The 17517-nt window shown below is 40.0% G+C and overlaps 3 protein-coding genes across 3 annotated transcripts in view; 1 reads left to right on the top strand and 2 right to left on the bottom strand.

The window, feature by feature from the left end:
• Nucleotides 1–17517, top strand: part of LOC126564100 (eukaryotic translation elongation factor 2) — a 398467-nt gene that overhangs the window by 113864 nt on the left and 267086 nt on the right. The window lies entirely within an intron of this gene.
• Nucleotides 1–17517, bottom strand: part of LOC126564395 (ATP-binding cassette sub-family G member 1-like) — a 440656-nt gene that overhangs the window by 210472 nt on the left and 212667 nt on the right. The gene's annotated exons all lie outside the window — the stretch shown is intronic.
• The window catches only part of LOC126564357 (probable G-protein coupled receptor Mth-like 1), a 159201-nt gene continuing 145659 nt past the window's right edge, over nt 3976–17517 (bottom strand). The window contains exons 5-7 of the mRNA XM_050221379.1: nt 11978–12116; nt 5672–5873; nt 3976–4167 (exon numbers count right to left, since the gene is read on the bottom strand). Coding sequence (XP_050077336.1) covers nt 3976–4167; nt 5672–5873; nt 11978–12116 — 533 coding nt within the window. The remainder of the gene's footprint in view (nt 4168–5671; nt 5874–11977; nt 12117–17517) is intronic.

Below are 17517 nucleotides of genomic sequence, written 5' to 3'. Positions count from 1 at the left end.
TTTTGAAATTCGTTTAATTAGCCGTCACATAGTTGAATATTTTTTTCTTATTTTAAAAATTTATTCATGGCCGGAATAAGAATTTTGCCAGCGTAGTTGCTGTTGTCAAAAATCGAATTTTTTAAAACTTAGAACATATTTAGTTTGTACTTTGCGTTTGTGAAAATTTATCTTTGTTTAAAACATAGCTTGTTGATTTCAGGTAAGCCATATTTATTAATAATTATCATTATCAATTTGAAGGATCGTCCTTCAAATTCTTCAAAAATATTATTGGATTAGTCTAAGATCCTCAAATTCACATGTGTGAAAAAAAAATTTAAAATTCATTGTTTCAGTTTAAAATAAATCGTTCGGATATTATCTAAACTTACCTCACAAAACACCCAACAAGAAACCTCCTCGGTAAAGTTCGTTTGTTTCGATTTTTATTTTTCCAACTACACGGATCCGCAAGAAGATTAATTTATTAGACCATTTGTATAGCATAAGTAAGGTCGGTATACCCTTTTTATTGCGCTTGTGTTGAATAAATTGTGACGATGTACTACTACTACTACTACCGTTTGCGAATATAAGCTCGCCACGCCGCTTGCCGCGATATTTTAAATCTTCCTCGTTTCGAATTTTATTGTATACTGTGTATTTGATGCTCCAAAAGGGGACGCTATTCCGATGCGCTAAACGTTCGCTTTTATTAAGTTTTTTTTTACGCTAAACTATCGATTTGTGAATGAGATGTGAATATGTTGGTGATTATAATGGTGCTTTGTGACACGGTGACAACGGCAACGTTAGAAGAAAAAGTTCTTGATGATCAAATCGAAATGAGAAATCCACGTACAGAACGGAACAAGGCACAAAGAAGATTAGTTTTGTGATTAAAAGGGGTAAATTACAGTCTGATTTATCGTTTACTAAAATGGGGTCGAAATGAAAAACTCTTCACGTCGCACCGTCCGTAACGAGTTTCGAACGATTCGGGCAGGTCAGGATGTGCATTTTTCCCAGCGCACTGGGAAGCCGAAGGCAAACAGAGATAAACTGTTAAACTTGCCGGTTTTCACAGTAGCACAGCGAAGTGAGAAGGCAGCTGTCACACTTTACATCGGATCGATTTATTTAAACATCGAAATCGTACTGCTTTTCAAAAGTAAATATGTTAAAAAAGTGGGGAAAACGGGAAAAAACAAATACTGATGTTGCGCGCTGCCGTTCGTGTGCTTGCCGCTTTGAACGATCGGGTTAGACGGAGCGATGCAATTTATCGTCCCGGTTTGTTGGATTAGCACATACTATCTCGTGAATTGATTAACTACGTTTTTAGCTTAATTGGAGTGGAGAAATGGTTTAATTGATTTGCTTTGCTGCCTCGTTCCTGTTTCTGTTTCTGCTATTTGCTTTATCAACTGGATGCTGCTCGATCTATGCAAAACTCCTACCATAATACTACGCGCGTTAGCTGCAATGTGTGAGAAATACAACGATCGTGAGGGCTCTCGCGTGTGTGTGTGTGTGTGTGTGTGTGTGTGTGTTTTACCAGGAGAAAACAAGCCTCGAATCGGTATAACACTTCTTAATGAACACCGTGTTTTAGTGTATGATATCGTTAGTTAAATGGTTTGCCTTTTGTGTATATTTTGTGCAAAGTGCGTTGAGAAAATGTCGCTGTATGAAGAGAAATTGCTATGTATGATTATACTGTTTTCTTCTTTTCTATTGGTACTATTTTAAATGACTCTCCGCGAACGATATCGATTATGTTTTATGCATCCGGTGGGCGGCTTCTGTTTTCCTCCTTTTCGACATTATTCTGTTTTACTTGCGCTTTCAAATATTGCTGCTAAATCGACTCGCACAATAAGGTCCGATTTTTTACTATTAAATTTCGCTGTTTTGGCATAAAATTTTGTAAACGTTTCTAAAAAGGAAGAATAAAACCGAGTTTTCCGCTTTCGTTTTTGTTCTACGTTTTTTTTTTCTTTTCGTTTTCTCTCTCTCTCTCCGAATTGCTCTATATGCTTGCATGTTTTGCGTTATTGTTTTCCGTTTTTGGTTTAGTTTAATCGAGTTTTGTATAATTTTGCTTTTCTTTTTTCCTTTTCAACTTTCTTTCATTATTGTTACTGTTAACACGTTACTATTTCATATACATATATGTGTGCGTGTGTGTGTATATTTTTATATATTGTTTAAAAAAAGGACACAGATATCAAACGCTATTGTTACAAATTGTTATTCGACAAGAGCATACAGGATTTTCAAACGGTCATTAGGGGAAGTGATCAGCAATAACAGAAACAAAGCTAAAAAGAATACACATCTCTTCTTCTCCCTTTTTTTTTCATCATCCCAAAGTCTTACAACGTGGCAATCCCATAAGCAGAAACATATCGTAATAAGCTAAAATCATACGAACGAAATGTTATTTTTTGCCTTTTTATACACTATTTACATAAATACATAACCGAACGAAGGGTAAGAGAGTGTGATTGGAGTGTGTGTGTGTGTGTGTGTGTGTGTGTGTGTGTGTGTATTTGTTAAGTAAATAATATAAAATATAAAACCACACAGAAGAAAGCTTTTCTTTGTGTGTGGAAAGCCTACAAGAGGAATCCGAAAGTAAATCTTACAATGTAGGAGTAAAGCTCTTAAAGAATCTTTAAAAAAGTCGGATTTTCTGGATAAAATAAAAATAGAAACTTCCACAAATTTCAACGGGCAGTGTGTTTTTTAATGCAAAAACAGCAAACTAACTAAACGTCTAAATACCATCTTTAGGTTTTTCGTCTCGGTCGGGATTGTCCCGGTTCTCATGCTCCAAAGCAAACGCCTGAGACAAGGCACGACCGTTGGATAAAATTATTTTTAACATAAAATGTACACTACTCGGTGAAGTTCGAGTCCGACAAAACGCTGCCCTTTTCCTCTCACATTAACATATTCCTTCAGCTTGCTTCTCTTTTGCTTTTTTGGGTTTTGGGATTTTTTTCTTCTGATTTTGGCAAATGCTATATTCTACTTATAGGCTACAAAAAAGTCGACCAATTCTGTGTGTTCCATCTCCAGAGGCATCAAATTTTGATTTTTGTGACGCAAAAATCTTAAACACGCTACACAACTAATCTCTTGCTTTTGCTCTATCAAGTGTTAATTGTTTTCCCCTAGACTATGATGGATGGGAGAACCTCCGACGCCTGGTAGAGCTCAGTTCCGGTGATCGAGTAAAGTGAAGGGATTCTTAGTTTTCACATTGAAACAAAAAATACTGATAGCAAGTACGGCAAGTACAATATACCAAGACACATAAGAAATCCCTTAAATTTTGGTACTCAATCTTGCGATCGCCACGATGCACTCGAGCTTTCTAACTTCAAACTCTACCAAGGATCGTTTGCTTCCCAATGATCTTTGCAACATTACATGAACGGTGTGAAGAGTGTGAAGATAGAGTTCCGTTTTAATTTATTAAATATTAATTATTATCAGTTAGTGTGTACGTTTCTTTTGTGAAGGAGTAGAATCTACACTCTATACTTTCCCGATTCTATACTCTATTTTAGCGCAATATGAGATGAAGGGAAGTAGAATGGGCGCAACACTGACTGTTCTCTTATTTAGAGGGTTTCTTTTCTTCTTGGGACACATACTTCCCATCGCTACTTTACTCCTTACGCATACACCAGTCCAGTCTGGGACCAAAGGAACAGGACATCCCGATGAAAATTATGATGATAATGAGTTTTGCTAAAGCCACCGATGATGGTAGTTTAAAAAAAGAACACACTGTCTCCGACCAGTTCATCACAGTTTGGCCGTCGTCGATACGTATTCGACACGTGGGCGCATCTTCGTCCTCGTTTTGGATCAGTGGCTATTATCATCTTTAACCCATTATCCGTCCAGGCTCCTTTTCCTTTAATGTGAAGTGTTTTAGCTCACCTCGCCTATGATGCAGCCTGATCCTCAACCTGTTCAACAGACCGTCTCCATCGGTACCCGATTCGAGGTGGTAGTTGTCGTGTTGTTGGTGCAGGTGTTGTTCGTGATCGATTCACCCATCGAGGGTAAACCGTGCGACGAGCTCGAATGCTGTGGACCGTGCGTTGTGTTTGTGAAGGATCGTCCCGTTTTCGAGTTCCAGAGGCGTTTCATGGCGGACCAGACCTAGTTTTTTTTCGGATTGGGCAACGATGGGGTGGAAGATGGAGAAGAAAGCATCACGAAAGAGATGGTTATAAATTTTGATTTCACACACACACATAGAAGGCAGAAAGGTTGAAGAATTAGGATAATTAATATGAATGGTCCTCGAGGTGGTGTAATAGTTTTCTTTTTTTTTTTTGGCCAGCTCCAACGAAACGCCATGGCAAGTGTGAAGAAATGAGTGCATTATGGTGTTTTCCGTATATCCTTCGGCCTGTTTTTTTTTTGCTGATACGCCTTTCAAATTCACCTTGTTTGTGCATATTAACTTCTCAACTTAGAAGGAATGGGACCTCCATTATCGGTCAACTAAGCATCGGTGGTAAAGGTTAATTTCGCCTCGTTTGTTAGGTGGTTCGTAGTGGACAGTCTCTGTAACCGCTACCGAGCGTGCCAGATGACACGGTGCCTAAATGAGATTTTGTGGTTTTTTCCCCCGCTCGAAAGGGCAAAAAGAAGCGCCAGATTATGGGTTTTTGCTGTTGTGTGCCAGACGGAAACTAGTTTTATGTTTCGTGGTTTGGCGAAGCACTCTCAGCTAGCTACAGGCAAAAGTATGATAGGAGCTTGATAGTAGGCAAGCATAGAGAGAAGGGTTAAAAGAGAAGTGTTTATTTTCTCTTGTGGATTCTGTCCAATTTAAAAAAAAATCTTATGAAAAAACTGAGGCACTTTATTATAAAAATTGAAAAGCTTTCATATAGATAACGAAAAAAATTCTGAAGATCGAAATATTACTGCTCTTGAATCTAAATTCAAACTACAAAAATCCGAAATATTTGCACTAAAAAGCATTTAATTTGCACTTAAAATGTCCAAAAGGAGTAAATTATTTTGATGATCGGCATGAAAGCAGTTTTTAAATTAATTTAAAGGAAGAAGATAAAGTTAATAACAAAATTACAATATAAAATCGGAAATGAGTCAATATAGCTTAACTGTTCGCAATATTGTGTTTTAAAACATGAAACCCCTTAAGTTTTACAGTAAGAAATGATCTTCAACAGTGAAACGATTTGTTGAGCAATATGAATTAAAGGCCCTAACGAAGCGTTTAGTTTAATTTGGATTCTAAGTATTCAATTAAGATCATCTTTATTATTATTATGAGCAAATCCAAAGATAAAGGAGTCTTGTTATCTTTTCTCTAAGTTAACCGCTTTGTGACAAATTGAAGTGCTTTTTTTTCTTAAACATATCGCAAACCTATCCAATTACTTCAGCGTAGCAGTCAGCTTAAGTAGGTTTATCATTTCAATGCTTCTCTTGCTACTAGCGGCAATCATTGCTGGAAGCGAAAATCCATTCGCCTGTTGTGTAAAATGGACGGAACAGAAAACAAAAACCTCCGTAAGCGAATTCGATCTTTCGCATTCACTCGAAATAAAAAAAAAACTCCAAAGGATCTTTTCCCCTGCGGGGGCACAATAAAAGCACCTAAAATGACCAACGGTTCACTACTCACCTGCGGTTGACATCCGACGACGATAAAGATGAATACGCCCTGCAGTGCGTTGATCAGATCGGTCACGATCCAGATGTAGTTCGGTCCACCGACGGCCCAGGAGATGACGTCCGCCACCCAGGTGACACCCATCACGACCACCAGCTTGAGGCAGACGCGCCCCAACGCTGCACTGTAAGAGGGAGAAGAAACCAAACCGCGGCTGAGCGATTTCCACATGGGGGTCGGGAAGATCGAGAGCGAGAACGCGAGAGAGAGAGAGAGAGAGAGAAAAAATAAAAGAAAAAAAGGGAGGAAGGATAAGGGAAAGGGGGGGGGGGAGAGAAGGGGCATACAAGAGAGAAATGGAGGGTGGGGTTTTGGAGAGGGTGTGGAGAGGGTTGGTGGGTCATTAAATCATGCCAGAAACGAAACATAACGCACAACAAAACACACAGTGAGGACACCCAAAGGACACATACTCTACGGAATTACAACCCAAGAAACAACAACGGGAACTTTGTCTAGCATATACACAGAGAGAAAGAGAGAGAGAGAGAGAGAGAGTAAGGGACTACGTCATGTATCCCACATTTGATTTGCGAGAAACTATGAACCAGATCCAAATTTCCACCCTCAAACCATGGAAAAATAAAAGCACCAACAGTACCGCAAACCAATGTTTCGGACTAGAAATGCAAATCCAACACCAAACAGAGAGTCCCATACAATCTGGGACACTTCAAACTTAGTCTCGATGTGACATTGTATGCTTCTCATACCACAAACGATTAGAATTAGACAAAAGATAAGAGTATAGAGTCCATGGAGAGGCCTGGTTTGTAACTTTCAAGTATTAATGGTGATTTGCAGAATATCTCAATATTGCTACAACTAGTGATTGTAATTATTTCAATCACATTTTTTCTAATTATTTTGCATTTTTGGAAAGCGAATTTAACAATAAATGAAATGCAGTTTGACAGTAGGAGGGCGACAGCGGCGTCGGTCTTCAGACGGCAAGGACCGGGGGATTCAAATCCCACCTGGACCGTTTTTCCGTAGTGAGGACTGACCATCCATCTACGTTGTTTCGATAAGTCTAGTATGCCATACGATTGACCGCCTGACATAGTTGGCCTTTGGGTGAAGCATCGATGTGGCGAATGAAAATGTTCCTTGCACAATCGAACCCACTCCTATCAAACTTTCATTCATTATGGCCACGGTGCCATAGCTATGAGCCTAACTAGTCTGTAAACTCATTCGAGACTAAGGACCAACAATTTGAAAAACTGTCAAAAGTATTGCACGTTCCATGGCCTTGGCCTTGGCGTTCTTTGCCGTACCATATATTTGTGGTAGAGGGCGTCATTATTAAATACTTATTTTTGTATTTGTCCTTTATTAATATATATAATATTGGTACTAACACGCACACGCACATCCGTCGCCTTTGGCGGTCAATGAGGAAGAGAGTTATTCACCAGTCCATCCCTGGTGATCCAGAGGAGATGGTGATGGTGATGGTGGATATATCTCGACGTCACTCTCGTTAGTGATGGGTCGATGGATCGGGTAGGATCGCTCTCCTAACACTTTTAAGGAACGCCGATCGCAAAAGAGATATTTTGCATTATGCTCAGAAAATAGCGATATTAAACGGCAATAAACTAAAATTCCTTTTTAGCCTTCAAATAATGAGTGTTTGAACATTTAGTTCCAAATATCAAAATTGTCTTACAATCGACAAAAACTGGTTTATAATTTTCTAAACACCACTACATCACACTCTGATTCTGATTTAGTGTGTTGCCGCTAAATCGAGATATCGCTTAAATATCGAGACAAATACTGATTTACAGAGCATACAAAATACTCTTGCGTCGACTTCAATTTTAGGAGTCCCATTTGAGATGCAAACTACTGTACGACCACCACACACGATCCAGATCCAGTGCTATAATATTCATTTTTCTCGCCAATGCTAACTATCTCTCCTAACCTTCTTCTCGTGGTTTTCCATCACCTGCTAAATGTCTGGGCCCGGGATCGCGCTGTGCGCCCTGTACTGTTCCCTATTTATTAGCGAAACCGAGCCACATACTCACATTCATTTCTCTGGCGTGTTTTATTTTATTACCATTTTACTATTTAGATTTATCACTCACTTTCGTCGTACCCGTGCGCGCACGTGGTGGTTGCCCTGCTAACCGACATCAGTTGCGAGGTCGATGCAGAAAAAAAAAATCGGTGCACTATCGTCCTTTTAGGTGGGCTTTCTTTTCCCATTTCCCGTTTGAGCTAAGCAGGAGGGCCGAGACTGAGCTGAGGGGAACATACTAACAGATAAAACAACAAGCTCCAAATGGATTTCCGCCACGACGGAAAACGGTACAACAGAGGGAGCAACAAGAAAAAAAATTGCAATAAATCCTCGTAAACGAGAGAGACCCCACGAACATCGGTCTCGAAATGATACAGATTTTTGTACTTGCCCGACCGACCACCTACCTACACGCCATGGTCGACTTTTCCGGCCGGATCGTTTGTCTTCGACCGCCGACACAAGAGCCCACCCAACGTGAAGAAAATTGTCCCATCGTTCATCCCACCGCAAGGCCCAAGTTGACACACAGGCAAGCAAATTGGCCTAAGTTGCTACACTTTGTACAGCCTAACTCGCTTGTTCTTTCGTCTTCTTCTTTCGAGTGGCTAGAAAAGGGCACCCATCCCCAGGTTGGGAGTTTATTATCGATAGAACTTTTTCCTTCCGTTGCTGGGCGAAAATGCCACGCGAGATTGAGCACAAGGCACACATCAGTTCGATAAATCTAAATGCAACACGACTCGTGGTCGTGGAGAAGCCTTTCACGTGATGTGAGTGTTTCGAGAAATTATCTGGAGCACTTGTCCTGTGTCCCGCTTCTTGTTGCCCTTGGTAACTGGCGCCCCAATGCAACTGGCCCCTTAGTAGTCAGGGTGTGTAATTGAAGCGATTCGTAGCGATGTAGCTGAATGATGAAATTAAATTCAAACAATCCTCTCCACAGTGATCTCTCCCCCAAGAAAGCAACACATCGCCATGGTAATTTATCGTGTTGATGTCGCCGTTGTCCTGGTCGAGCATCGTCGTCAATGTCCACAACGGTAGCAAGTATTCGGCTGACAACCGGCGGAAGGTGAGTTTAATTGGAAAACAGCAACATCATCGTTGCTCAATGTGATTTGATTCATCGTAGTTACGTGTAAGTCCACGAAGAGACGGATCCATCCGTAAATTCGTTTATGAAAACAGGATTCAATTTCTTGCCTATTCTAAGGGCACATGCTTGTTTAGGAGCCCAACAAAAACTCTTATTTCTAGCTCAGTTTTAAGGACTCTTTAACTCCGAAATTAAAGATAGCGTAGCAGATTCAATCATCCTATTATTTACACATCTTCAAAGCAATGGAAAGTAGCTGGAGCATCCTTAATGATGCGGGAAGGTTTTTCTCATCAGTCTTCAGCATGGCCACATGATCAAAACAAGTGTTGCATTAGCTTTTTACTCGAGCAAAAAACAGTACTTCAAAATTAGAGCTCAATTGTTTTGTTTTGTTTGATTCTATGCTTCCCAAAAGCTCATTCGAAGTGCATCATTATTTTCGGTCTTTACTCATTCTGACCTGCAACGTTCCCTCCCGAAATCAACGAAAATTTGAGTGAAGAATCTCCAGACCAAACCGGATGTACTTGTGCACTTTTTCCTTCCGCCGGGATGCTTCAAATTAAATTGTTTGAGCGAAACAAGCGAGGAAAACCAACCAATCTTGATAGCGTTGAGAGCTTTCCCTCGACTAATTGGAAAGAAATGAACGAGATTGAAAATTGAGCACAAGAAAAACGCTTCATTTGGAATAAATCTTTTCCGGGGGGATCGTCTCATATGGATTTTCCAAGAAAAACTCCTTCATTCCACTCCACATACTTAAGCAGAGTAAAACATTTCCGATTTTTTTAAAATTTAATCTCAAATTTGGAACTTAAAAGAGGAGAGGCGTATATTCCTCTCTTAGGACACAAGTAACACTCTGAGTAACTGACAATTAATTACCCTTGCGACAGTAAAACATTGCCTCGCCAATGGGGTAATTGTAGCTAATTAAACAATTTCTCTTCTGCTAGATTTACGACATCACATTCCGGAGCGTTAAAATACGAATCCTATCAGCAATCGACAGGGCTCGAAGCATGCTTTTCCTTCCCGAAAAATTCCCGAAACGATCTTCATGAAATTGCGGAAAACTTTTAGCTTGGAGAAAAAAAAAAGGCCGACCAGTTGATGATGACGGTGAAGCAACCCAAGCGGAAGAGGTCCTTGAAAGCGAGTTCGACCGACTAAAATCGAATGAATAAAAATGGCGCACACAAAAACTCGAGCTTGGGTGGCTTTTAATTATTTCTCCCACCACCATCGAGTCTGAGTGGTGTGGCACTTGGGAGTCCTCTTCTGGTTGCGTTTTTCGGATGTTTTTTTTTCGCGCCATCGACCTCTACGGCGAAAAAGGGAAACTTCGTGCGAACTCTGCCGGAAATGAACGTTGAACACGGGTAAATGGGGTTTTGGTGAACTGCTGCCGGAAACACCGAACCGGCATACAACACTGGATGCGGTTGTGTATGTGTGCCCTTTCCATTTCTTTTTTCTTTATGTGTGTTGTACAAATTCGTTCTAAATCGAAAATTGCTTTCGACAGGAAAACTTAAAATGTGCTGACCCATTTCGATGTGCTGCGGAAATAAGGAAAAGGGAACACTCAATACGACACATAAGGATGAGCATTGGGTGGTCTAGAAACCGAGGAAAACGCAAAGCTTTTCACCATGTTCAACATCCGAAGGGCAACTACTTTTCTGCTGATTGAACGCTTCTGCTCTTACGGGTAACCGGCCCGGTCGAGAAGGACACCTTAGTGGAGCAGGGAGTTTTTTTTTCCAACATCCACCATGTTGCTCCACCAGCAACAGCCGGAACTATTCACAATCATCGTGTGCAAGTGAAGTTTGCAAAAGTGATTTTCCTCCGAGACTGGGCTGGGATGCGTTGGCCCCACATACAGAAAGACCGTCCGCTGTGCCGCACCGGTTTCCCTAATGGAAACTAATATTTGAACAACGCCACGACAAATTATGATCGCGCGAAAAGGTGGACGACCAACACGGTCTATCGTACGTACGATGAGGGGAAAAATTTCGCTTTCCGGGAAAGAGAATATATTGCAACCATTTATATTGGTTTGATAGGATTGAAACCAATCGCCAACGGTGTGGTTGCCTTCGAGATTGTTGGAGTTTCTGTTTTATCTTGAGCTCACATAGGTCGACGAAAAATGGATATTAATTTATAAAGGAATAAACGCATGAAAGAGCAAAAAAAAAATTCAGTTGACATTTCTCAAGAAATTGTGAGAATTTCTTTCTCACAAAAATTATCAAGCAAATTGAATTGTTATAAGTTGAAACAATGGTGGTTTTTGTGGTTTAAAAGCATCAGTTAATATTCTAAATGTGTCAAATGTCATGACATAAACATAAAGTAAATCGATATTAAAAATTTGATATTAGAAATTCTAATTTTAACAGATAATTTAGGTTTGATTTTGCATTGTTTCATTGCATTGACTCTTCATATAATCATTTTATAAGGGAATCGCATCAAACAAAATTCTTCAAGTATCTAGATGCTGGATGTGATGTGATGAAAAGATGTAATAAAAAATTCTTTAATTGTAATACAATTTTTAAAAAGTCAGTTGAAAATCCTGATGTGTCATTTTATAAGACAAATAGAAACAATATTTACTAAGCTTTAATTAGAATAAAATAAGACTTCCATTTCATAGTGGTTTTTGAAGAAACAGTTGATATGACAAATGCATCACTTATTTTGGTAAAATGCATGTACTTAATTTTTTAAAATGTAATGCTTTAATATGTAACAATAAGAAGCAAATACAATATGTTGATTTCTTAAAAACCTTAACAACGGATGACGTCTTGAAATTGTCTAGTCTTGTTTCAAATATTTTACTAAAAAGCATCCCATTAGAGCATTAGCATAATATACTACGCAGTCCAGTGTCCATGGTACGTATGTGTTTGGTTAGTTTCGTTTCGTTTGCATTAGTACTACATTTCCGGAGCGTGATCCTCACGAATCCACTCGTCAACGATTAACACAAGCAGAAAGAAAAAAATAATAATCCAAAGTGAGGCTTAGTTACGGGGATAGGATTTAGAAGACAGAAAAGACCAAGGAGCAATGAATGGGAGACTAATCTTACCGTTCCGTCGTCGATTTGACATCATCCCGCTTCCATAGGCCACAGGTTAGCTGACGGGCGGTTGATGCGAACAGTAGCAGATTGACGCCGAGCAGGATTCCGATCGGACCGAAGAAGTAGGTCAGCATTTCCATGTTACCTGGTGAAACAGAGACAGAAAGAAACGTACGAACGTGATGAGCATAATGCTGACACAAGTGAGCAAACGATCAACCGAGGCTTGTATAAATGTTATGCGCTGCATGCAGCCACGAACGATGTCTTCTCTTTTCATCGATAAATCTGTCTGCAGGGCATTGCGTCCGCTAGGAGATTTGATGTAATCCAGGGACGGGATTTAACCACCACCTTGTCATTAATGCATCCACAACGCTTGCCAAGGTACCGTGCCTGGAGGCCGAATCTGGGAGAGGGTGCAAGGTGCTGAGTGACACACCTTCGGATTTTGTGCTGTGGAAGATGGATTTTGTTTTTGGATGGGCCTAGCTCTTAAACTGGGCCAAATCGGTAAAAGATTGCGCCGACCGGTGTTAAATCATTTATTATGGCCAATGAAATAAGCATTAATGTCAACGGTGATGGTTTGTGTTCCAAAATTCGTTACTGGTGACGTGCTTTCAGATACAAAAAATAATGTTTACAAATTTAAGAGAAGAGCAACAAATCCATTTTATATGCAATAAGTGAGCTCAACCGGATAATTTAAACGAATCAAATCGTCTTGCCGGATCGGATCGCTATCAAAAGAGGTTCATAAATCGAGACTTCTCACATCCTCGCAACATGATACGACCGTAATCCAGCAGTACATCCAGACACAACAGCAGCAACAACTACCACCACACTGTATCTCATTGTCTGATGGCAATAAATTTGCAATATTGACTCACTTCCGTCCGCTTGGCGAGAGATCCAGGATTCACCATCCACAGAGAGACACAGAGGATATTGAAGTGGATTAGATTTACCATTCCGATATGTGACCGTCGACCGTACATCGTAGTGTTTCGGATGGGCGGACAAAGTGAACCTAAAGTCCGGAAAAGTCTACAATGTAACCAGCCATCACAGCCAACATATAGTGTTATGTGAACGAGAACAGGATGAAGTAAAAAAGGAGTCTACTACGTTCTAGTGTTATACCCGAAGGATGATCGCGAATCGTATCGAACAGCAACTACTGTTAATTGACGAAACAAAGAGACGGACATCACCCCACAATGTGCAACACTGTAAAGAATAGCCGCTGTGCTGTGGACTGGGCAAATATTTACATTTTATCGGCAAACGGAAAGGAATTTTAAATTAACGATTTTTCTTCTCTTTTTTTATTTTCCTGATCTGGTTTCTTGTACTGGGAGTGGATGAATGTTTTCTACCCACTGCACTGCACCGGCACCTGTTGTTGACTGCTTGGAAAGATATCGCCTGCTGTCTCCTTCAATGCTTTTCCACTTATCCACTAGTACTTTCGACAATCTTCACATTCGTTCGTCGGTGTGGAGAAAATCGAAATTCTACGCTCACCTTCACGGTGCGATCAATGGGAAAACTGATACGCAAGTGGAAAAATTTCATACTATCCTTTCGGCATGCACACTCCTTTCTCCGCAGCCCACTTACCAAATCTTTTAAAAATGCCCCAACGTTCTCAACGCCGAGAGAAATGTGGGGTAGAATAAGGACATTTTTCCACCCTTTTTGGTAGCGTATTCATAGAATGAAACTAACGGGAATTTTATGCTACTTGCACCGGTTCTGCCGGTTGCCAGGACGACCGTCAATGGCATCGGAGAACGATGGCGGCATTCCACTCGTCCTGGAACCGGAGAAAGCGGGAGAACTTCACAATTGAATGGAAACTCTACATCGCATTTCTTGCGTCTCGTTTTTTCGGAAAAGAAAAATTTGTCGGAAAACAGTTGTTTGGATAAAGGATGGGAATTAAATGTAACAATTGCGATAAATTGTGAGACGCGAACTATCGTACGACTTTTTGTGCTGAATAGTGAGAAGTTAGTGAAAATGATTTTTATTAGTCTATAAAACATTTGGAAAACTGTAGATTAGTTTCTTTTTACCAACGATAGTACAACCGTATATATAAAGAATTTAACACTTTCGAATAATCCAACTTCAAGGAGTTTATATAAAATATTGCATTTTTGGAATATTACTGTTGATAAAATGGTTACGGGATTTTAGGAACCCCTGGAGTCGCGAATGAAATATTAAGTCCTTAATTTTTTTACTTTTTCCACTCAAAAAAGAAAAGTTCCACGCGTTTCGGCTTTTTATATCCTTGCCATTCTTGCTTTCCTCTCACTTTCTTCTCACGACTTTCTCTCTCCCCGAAAACCTCTCCGGCACATATTCCGATATTCAGTGCAGTGACAGCGGCTGTCGTAAACAAGATTTGTTTACAACAAGTATCCTATTGATAAGATCTACGTAGATCTGCCAACTAAGTCATTTCTAAGTAAAAATTGTATTGAAAAAACTCTTAGTAGTGGTTACTAAAGAAATTTTGTCAATAGGGCAGTTGCTTGATTATAAAAGTACAGGATTTACCAAGATGATAGTGATGTGACAGCAAAATTGTCAAATTTGACATTTGTTTAGTGAAAAGCAGCCAATGCTCTATTTATGTAAACAAATGCTATATTCAATTGTAAAGCAGTGTATTAGTAAATCAATAGGAGTAATATTTTATTAACATAGTTTTAGGTAGTTCGGTAGAAGAGGTTCCACTCCCTTCTGAACTGTCCCCCGGTGTGACTATTAACATAACTATTAAACTACATGGTATTAATCTTCTTTTCTAACAATCTTGAGGTAGTTAATTCGATAATAATTGGAATTTCACCAACTATTTAAAAAAATGAATGTACGTGTAAGTAAAGAGCGGAAATATTTAATAATTCCAGGACAATCCTTTACCAAAATGCACTCCAATAAACGGCTAAGGACATGGAATAGATATTAGCGAAGTTAAACGAGTAAAGTCTGTTAAACGCTACAAGCAAAAGCAGCAAATAATTAAAGCATCATGTAATACATGTTTGTAACTATAAAATCATTTTTTTAACTTTTTTACCGTAATAATAAGAACTTCATTTTATTTATTTATATGGGACTGTCAGCAAGTATTGCTTAACTTCATAAAATTGTAGCGATAAAAAATGTTCTTATAATTCCACTAAGTCACAAGCCGATACAGATTTTATTCATCTTCTCTTTTTATTGTCTTATGTCGTTACTTTAACTAGCTGTGATATTTTGTACTCTATACTATACTACATTGGACTAAAATCTTCTCATTTCAGCTCACCAAAGCAAAAAGACTCCACCTCTAAGGCGCAGCACACACGGTAAAAATAATTCCGCGCTAAATATGCGATATGCAACATTGTACCGATTCTAGGGAAAAATAGCTGTCTAACGTGCTTCCTGTCGCTCTGGGTACAATATCAAATACATAAATCAATCTACCGATATCGATTGCGGCGCACTAATCGCGGAAACCCACCATTATGGTGTCTGTCACGTGGTTCATCGTCAGTGAAGTTCGCCTGACCAGCAGGCCCCGAAAGAGTGGGCACACATTGTCCGAGCGTTGAGTGCGATTAGAAAATTTTCTCCAGGCAAAAACATTGACCAGCAGCAGAGAAAGTGTGTGCGAGCACGTACACACAAATTTGCACGCTTTTACTCCCTTTTGGCTCATCAATGTCCGGATGAAGATTGCTTTAGATCGATTCAGAGAGCAAGTTTAAATCGGTTTCACGCGCCTTTAACCACATCCAGCTTTTGAAATAGCAGTACCGAACCTATCCACACATACACACACACTCACGTTAACTATATTATCAAGGTCTAGGATTTGATCTTGTACCGGGAGGGTGAGATTGATCGGGAGCATATCTCGCATAACACTGATGATTAATTCGATACTGACCAGCAGCAGCACGTAGGAAGATCTGCTCGATCCGAAGACAACCATCGATCATCGCTCAAAGATCAACAGCTGTCAATCTGGTGAGACTGGTGAGCAGCCAATACATCGTCGCCGTCGTCTTCAGCCGGGTTTAAACAGAAAACATCTGGACAACGGACCTTCTTCGCGTCACTTTCTTTCCTCGAATGTGGTAGGTTTCGTTTTTTTTTTCTTTTTGTAATGGTTGGAAATTCGACACCTCAACTAACTTCACGCTACTTTAGACGCTCAATTTTCGCGTCACCAGCTCGATTATGGACCGACGGTTTTAATGCCCTGGGGCCATTTTCAACACTTTCGGCGCAATTTATCTACACACGCCTATGAGTTTAGGCTTATGAATCTCGCCTGGTTTTGCTTAAAGGGCAGTTAAAATTAGACAAGCAAAAAAATCGGTCAATTTCAAGGCTAAATCTCAACGCACCATGTAGGGAAGTGAAGTGTTTATGATAGAGATTCATTTGAACGACAAAAAAAAACTTGGGAGAACCTTGGCAAGTACTAACGTGACACAATTTAAGGGATCATTTGAGGCACCTTTTTTGTAGGGAACACTTCTGTTATCTTTGTTTTGAGCGTCTGGAATGGATTTCCTTTTCACCCTTTTACTTCATTACAAAAACGGAGGAAAAAACTCGTTTCTGTTAAAAGGGAAAATGAAGTATAAAACATCTTAAACGTTAAATCAAAAAAGGGCCTTCCATAGTAGCTTTTCGGGGTGTGAAAATCGGAAGGAATGCAATGGGCAAAGAGCTGTACCGGCGAAAAAGTCCACATGATTGATTATCCGGATGACGGACGGACGTTGAAATGTGGAGCAGTTGGTCAGTAAATGGCCTCCGGAGGAACTGTCTTCACTTCCCCCTATTAGATTATAATCCAGCAAGGTCTAGGCAACGGATGGACACAAATCGTTGTGGCTTAATTTATTATTCAAAGTAAGTCCAAGTTTTTATCGCAAGCTCCACGGGGGAAGTTCTCACGACCGACCGGATCATTCCGGTAGCGAACCGGATGGGAATGATGATAATTTAATTAAAGTTTCTCCAACCACACCCGAGCTTTAAGAGCTCTGAGGTGGTGAGGAATGAGAGGTCCAGATCGTAAGCATCGGTAGGTTGTAAAGTTGAAACTATATGGTTTTATTCCAACAGAACAAACTTGATCGAAGGATGAGGTGTTTCTATCGATGAAACAAAATTCCCATACATACGTACACGATCTCCAACACAAGATCGAGTAGTGTGAGTTCTTGCCTACGGCAACGCACAAAGAACAGTAAATCTTTTTGTCCCTCATTAACGTGCTGGCGTGCTGAGTGTAGTAAAACACACAGTTTTTCTACCTTTACCCAAGCAAAACATTACAACGTCCCGTTTTCCCCTATTCCTTCCGGACTTGCGTAAATCGAAAATGAAGTTTAATGAAGCGAAAGTCAACGTCGATATACTGGCCATCCAAGCCGTCCAGCCAAAGCCCAGAACGAATGAAGCATAGTCAGCATCAGCAATTGCCACCACCGACGCCTCCAGGCATTAGGAAG

The sequence above is a fragment of the Anopheles maculipalpis genome, chromosome 3RL, assembly GCF_943734695.1.
Source record: "Anopheles maculipalpis chromosome 3RL, idAnoMacuDA_375_x, whole genome shotgun sequence".
NCBI classification, from domain to species: domain Eukaryota; kingdom Metazoa; phylum Arthropoda; class Insecta; order Diptera; family Culicidae; genus Anopheles; species Anopheles maculipalpis.
Note: the sequence above shows the minus strand (reverse complement) of the source record. Positions and strands in the feature narration are given on the sequence as shown.